The following is a 6,126-nucleotide window of genomic DNA, read 5'->3' on the forward strand; positions in this document are numbered from 1 at the left end:
TTCTATTTTTAAGCAGACACAATCAGAACTAAAACTAGTTGATATCTCTCAAAAAATAATATAACATTACGTTTTTCATAGCAGTTTTACAACTTTTCATGCTGCTAATTTTAAAAACGGAAATGTAAGTTGGTGCTAATATATATCAAAAATGTTTTCTATATTTTTTTTCTCAAAATTCCAAAGATAATGTTACCCCTCATAATGTAAGTTTAACGTTTGCGGCCGTGGCGCAGTGGTTAGAACGCTTGCTATTAAGTAGGAGATCCAGGTTCGAAACGAGCTCTGGACATATTTTCGCGTTACGGTAAGGAAGAAGGCGTGAACTTCCTGGTTAAATGCACTTCCGCGGTGCTCTGTGACAAGACCGTTAGGACTTCTTGGGGCACCTAACATAAAAAAAAAATAAAAAAAAAAAAAAAAAAAAATTAACAGCATAAAACATACTACTGTCAACGTTACCCCATATAGAGGTAACATTGACAGTTGAGCCCCAAAAACAAAATTAATTATCTACCAATAATATTAGATAACTAATTAAATTCTTTATCAGTTTATGGAATATAATTATTATTAGAATTGTTGCAAACCAAATTTAGTTTGTCAGCTAAAAAAAATGGATTTTCTAAAGATGTGTCGAAACCCCACTTAGTTTTACTCAAATGTAAATAAAACTTTTTTGTTGTCGAAAACAAAAATTGTAAACCTTAAAATCAATACCAACGCTACTTCTCTAATGATCTAAAAAGAATAATTCTTTTTCTGCGTAGCAGTGTTAGACATTCGGTGGTGCGAATATCGATTTGATTAACGATGTCTAAGCACAGTGACAATGCTAACATCAATATCATATAAAATGTTTATAGATTATTTTTTGTCAAAATTTATTAACTACCATCATAATGAGTTAAAAAACGTTTTTAGCCTTTTAAAGGACTAAATTAGATAACGTTTTAACGATTTGTTTAGGCATATTTGCTTCTTTTCTTGAATAATAACTTAAACTTCTTATTATCTCTATAGCTTCCCTTGACTGATTACTTGAACACGAGTTTTATAAACCTGTAAGCATATAAAAAAGTGTCTCTATAAACATGTAATGCCCTTCAATTTTATTTTTCCCTAAAAAAAACTAATTACGCAATTTGATCTTTACTTATTTGATTCGGAATTAAATTTCTGTTTTTTATTTTGAATTTTCTGAATTTAATAAAATTTGATTTTAATGACATTTTTTTTACTATCATAAAAATGAGCATTGAAATGTTGAATGTCTTCTATTTGAAAATATTTTAACTGTGTTTTCGAATTTTCCTGCACGGTACTAAACTCAAATACAAAAAATATACCTATTGAATAATCAAAATACAGATAAATGCCAAAAGTAATTGTCGAATTACTTTTGTCTTATTTGTTTATGATAACTTTGATTTAATAATGTTATTTGATTTACAAATTGATATAAAAAATAATAAAAAATCCTCATTGTGTCATGTTAAACGCATTATTAAAGTGGTTTTATTTGCCGTTTTCAGTAATAAAATAAACCTATTTTCCTCAAGTGTTAGCTCTTTTTGTTAATGTAATAGTGTTAATTAACTTAAGTCAATAAATCATTTGCCGCCCGTTTTGTATTTGTAATCGCCAAAAAATAATTAGTTCATTAAACTATTTGTGATACAATAAAAGTATGAAAAATTTAATATTATATTGTTAGAAAACTACCTTTTTTATTTTGTAATAGGGAGCAACAACGATATAAAAATTCTTTTGTATCTTTGCTTTTTTTACCCAATACATTTTTTAGTTATTTTACTTAATTATTCAATAATTTTATACAACAAGAATTTTAAGATAAAAATCGTTATACAGTAAAAAAATATAACAAAATATACAGTTATTTTATATTTTTATACAAAAATAAAAACAAAAATAAGAACGCGGAGACTCGCTAAAGTTCTTCAGGTCTTTTCAACAAGAACCGCTCGTGAATATTAATATAAAGTTCACATGAAATATAAAATTAAGAAAAACAAGTTAATGTCGTAGTAATAGTTAACGAAAACATAAGTTTCCTAAGAATATATAGATAATATTGGTAAATAGAAATTCTCGATACTTTTATATATAAATACAAAAATATTTTAGAAAGTACTGCTTTCATAAATACTTAAGATGTGGATCAGATATACTATTATATATTACTTTAGGTAATGAGCTTCATTTTCATTTTCAAAAAAACATAAAAATATAAAAACATGTCTTTAAAAGATAAAACAATTTAGTTTTATCTTGAATGCAAGATTATTTCATTCATGTGAAAAGTCAAATTTTTTCACAACTGTTTTGTTCCAAAGAAAAGCTCCTCGAAATAAAATACATGACTTTTCGAAATAACTTAGTAAATAAGGTTTCCGAATTAAATTACCATTTCGTAAAATGATTTTTTTTTTATCTTTCAAGGTATATAGATTATGAAAAGAAACAGGAGATTCGTTATTTTTACATTTGTCCATAAAACAAAGAATATTAAAAAATATTCAGCTGATAAATAATAAGAATTTTTATTTGAAATAATAACGGTTTGGCAGGAGCAAATCGATTTTAATAAATGAAAAGACGAGCAACATGCTTCTGCTGACAACAATAATTAAATAAATGAAATGACGAGCAACATGCTTCTGCTGCGTTAACCTGTATTTATTTAAAGCATTTCTAGCTTTGTACATAACTCCTATATTTCGAGAATTTTTGTTGTACAACAAATCAATGCGCTACTTCTAACTATGGTTTTCATGATTCCTAAAAAGTTAGCAGTTGGTTCTCTTTTTATTTGAATTTTTTTCATTAAATTTGAGGCTTTAGTTGTATTACTGTAAACTAACTGTTTACGGTTGCTAAAATAAGTTTTAAGTATCATTAAAACATTTCCCTTAAATCAATAACATTCAATTTTTTTGAATAGGATTTTGTGGTCAATGGTATCAAAAGCTTTTGATAAATCAATGAAAACACCAACGTACATTGAGATTTTTCAAAAGATTCAGCAATATTGCGGGTAAATTGGAGTATAGCGTGTTCGGTTGTATTACTTTTTTTAAATCCGTTTTGATTATGATACAGTATCCAATTTGAAGTCAAAAAGTAGAAACTTAATGCACATAAAATGACTTTTAAAATCTGTTGATACTATTATATTTCTTCGATTTTTGTTAGGTTTTATTTTTGTATTAAAAAAAAAACATTATTTTATACCTTGCCCCCAGCAACAGAACAACTTGAGCTAACTAGACTAGTCATTGAAAAACTAATCAAATGAAATCAATGAAAAACTGAACAAAACTTTCAGACTTTTATTTCTTAAGCTGTAATTATTTTCAAAAGTTGCAGTTACAAAATATTGAAAATAAGTTTTAGTTTAAGCATCGGGTACAACTTGTTATTTGCCTACTGGTGTGAAGTAATAGAAAGTTATCTATTTTGCTGAACAAAATAATGAAAATTTATTTCATACGTAACTGGATTTAGTCAGTTATAAGCTTCAATTTTTACTATTTAATCCACTAAACGCTTCCCTGTATATTTTGATGTTTAAGCGTAAATAAAAGCTTAAATCTTTTGTAAAATTCCTTATCAAAGCATAAAAAAAAATAACAAAATTAAAAAGCAGTAAATTGAGATAAAATTTTAAATTGAATTTAAGGGCTAATGAAATAATAGTTGCCTGCTACGTTATATATTTTTTATATCCTGTCTATAATACATCTCTAAAGTGACCTATTTGGTTCAAAGACACCGAAAGCATATAAATAACATGGTATTTCTACACAGCATCATCACATTTAATTGTATTACATTCAAGATTCAGGTATGACATTTTAAGGTTTTCTGTTTTTTATTAACTGAAAGTTTTTATTTACTTAAGTATTCCGATGTAATTCTTGATTATCTACTTTTTTTAGAGTTTATTTTATTCTGATTAGAAGTAATTCAAAGCAAAAATGAAGCTAATCATTGTGGTATTAATGATGTTGGTTTGCGTGTACAGCATGAGTATTGAAAAAAATGTACCTAAAAGTCACGAATCAACAGCCAAAAAACAAGTTGCAGGTAAAATGTTTCTGCTTATTAGCAGAAAAACACTCATTTAACTGATGCTAATAAATGTTACTGTGTACACTCGCTTTATAACTAATAAGGGCTTTTCTGGGCAATGTGCAAAGTTATTAATTAGTTTACTGTAATAAACTGGAACAGATAATATTTATTTGTGACGTACAACAGAATACACTAATAAAGTTCTTGTGACTTTTTTGTTAAAATATTTTGCATAAGAGTACTTGACCAATGTACCCTGTCAATTATATTTTTGGAACAAACTAAAAAAAGTATAGATTAAAAATAGATATTTTGATCAGGTGTTTAAAACAATAATGCTACATGTTATCCGTTATTATGTATTATGTCAAAACACAATTAACGTGTAAGATGGATTTCAAAAACTTTTGGTAACATATTTTGTTGCTGCGAATAAAAGTAATACATGAAAAAACAATAATGAAAAGTTGTTTTTAACTTAACCCATAAAATATTATTTCTATTTTTGTAAGCAGTATCATTTAAAAGCAAAACTTTTCATTAACGTAACTTTATCGTTTTGTTTGCAATGTAATATAATGTTGTTAATCTTAATACCTTCAACAGCAGAAACTAAAACTGAATTGAAGAAACGTAGCGATGGAGATGATGATGATGATGATGACGATGACGACGATGATGATGATGATGATGATGACGATGATGATGATGATGACGACGACGACGATGATGATGATGACGATGATGATGATGACGATGATGATGATGACGATGATGATGATGACGATGATGATGAAGAAGAAGAATGCGATGAAGATGATAATGATTGCGAGAATGAAGATAAGAAAAAGAAAAGTAAGTTTATAAAAATTTATGTTCTTATTTATTTGAGCGACTTGATTTATATTAGACCTTCACGTAATTATTATGTCAATGTTTTGAGTAACAAAATTTTTAGGCTTTTTTAGTTATTTATTCAAAGCACCTAGTTTTTATATATTTATTATTATCTAATAATTATTATTTTGAATGTCAATTATTATCAAACCATTGTTTTTATACCTTCTAAACAATTTCAATATTTTATTTTTATCAGAAGAAAACAAAATGAAAAAAGAAAGTAAGAAGAAAATTTCAAAGAAAACAGTGTCAAAACATGCAAAGAAAAATTCTAAACGATCAATGACTGCAAAAAAGAACAGCCAAAAAAAGCAACAGAATAAAAGAGGCGCAAATCACAAAAACCTTAAAGTTAAAAGAAGCAAACTTTAAAAAGAAAATCAACTTCTGATTTTTTAGTTATTTTGCTTTTGTAAAAATCCCTTCGTTTTTTAATATCATGTCTATTTTTTTAGTGATTGTGTTTTTATTGTAGTTCTGCGTTATAAACGCAAGATGGAGTTTTCAATATACCCAATACTTAAATCATTCGGTAAAATCTGATTAATTTTTAAAAGCGCAAATAAATTCAAATGTTTGCTTACGTTAAACGTAAAATACTTAAATTCCTTGCAAACACACGAGATTAATGGGATATTATATTATTATAAATTCTAATTTCATTATGATCTCATCTAGATATTATAATCATAGTTAAATACATATTGGTGGTATCCTCGAAAAGGGGCCCATCAAATTGAATGTTTTTTCAACGGCTGTCCATCCTTCTGAATATAACACTTTTTTTTCATCACCCAAGTAACTGTAGCTGTGACATCATTGACCTGATTTTTTTAACTAAAATATTGATATGCATGTTTTAATTAACAATTTAAATAGATTTGATGTAAGTGTGATGTAATCAGAGTTGTAGCAAGGATTTTGGTGCTCATGGCAAATACATACTTCGGCGCCCTTTAACGCCAAAGTTTTTATTTTTTTGACAAAAAAAAAAAGAAGGAAACAAATACAGTAAAAATAATATGTAATTTCAAAAAATTTTGCATTGCTAATAATGTTTTTTAATGTAAACAATTAAACTTGGAACTCAGATGGTTTAAGGCTAGTCGCCGTAAACTTCGGGTTTAA

At 26.9% G+C, this 6,126-nt stretch overlaps 1 protein-coding gene across 2 annotated transcripts; it reads left to right on the forward strand.

Moving 5' to 3' along the window:
* Positions 1-3,765: 3,765 nt before the first annotated feature.
* Positions 3,766-5,452, forward strand: LOC124811844 (KS1 protein-like). Of its 2 annotated transcripts, none has more exons than XM_065790499.1 (4): positions 3,766-3,868; positions 3,963-4,110; positions 4,705-4,953; positions 5,195-5,452. In XM_065790499.1, the coding sequence occupies exons 2-4, from the start codon at positions 4,002-4,004 to the stop codon at positions 5,368-5,370; spliced, it is 534 nt and encodes a 177-aa protein (XP_065646571.1). In that variant the 5' UTR covers positions 3,766-3,868; positions 3,963-4,001; the 3' UTR covers positions 5,371-5,452. The 2 variants fall into 2 exon arrangements, with proteins under 2 accessions (XP_065646571.1, XP_065646572.1); XM_065790500.1 differs by having other exon boundaries at positions 4,708-4,953.
* Positions 5,453-6,126: the final 674 nt, after the last annotated feature.

The sequence above is a fragment of the Hydra vulgaris genome, chromosome 02 (genome assembly GCF_038396675.1).
Source record: "Hydra vulgaris chromosome 02, alternate assembly HydraT2T_AEP".
NCBI lineage: Eukaryota > Metazoa > Cnidaria > Hydrozoa > Anthoathecata > Hydridae > Hydra > Hydra vulgaris.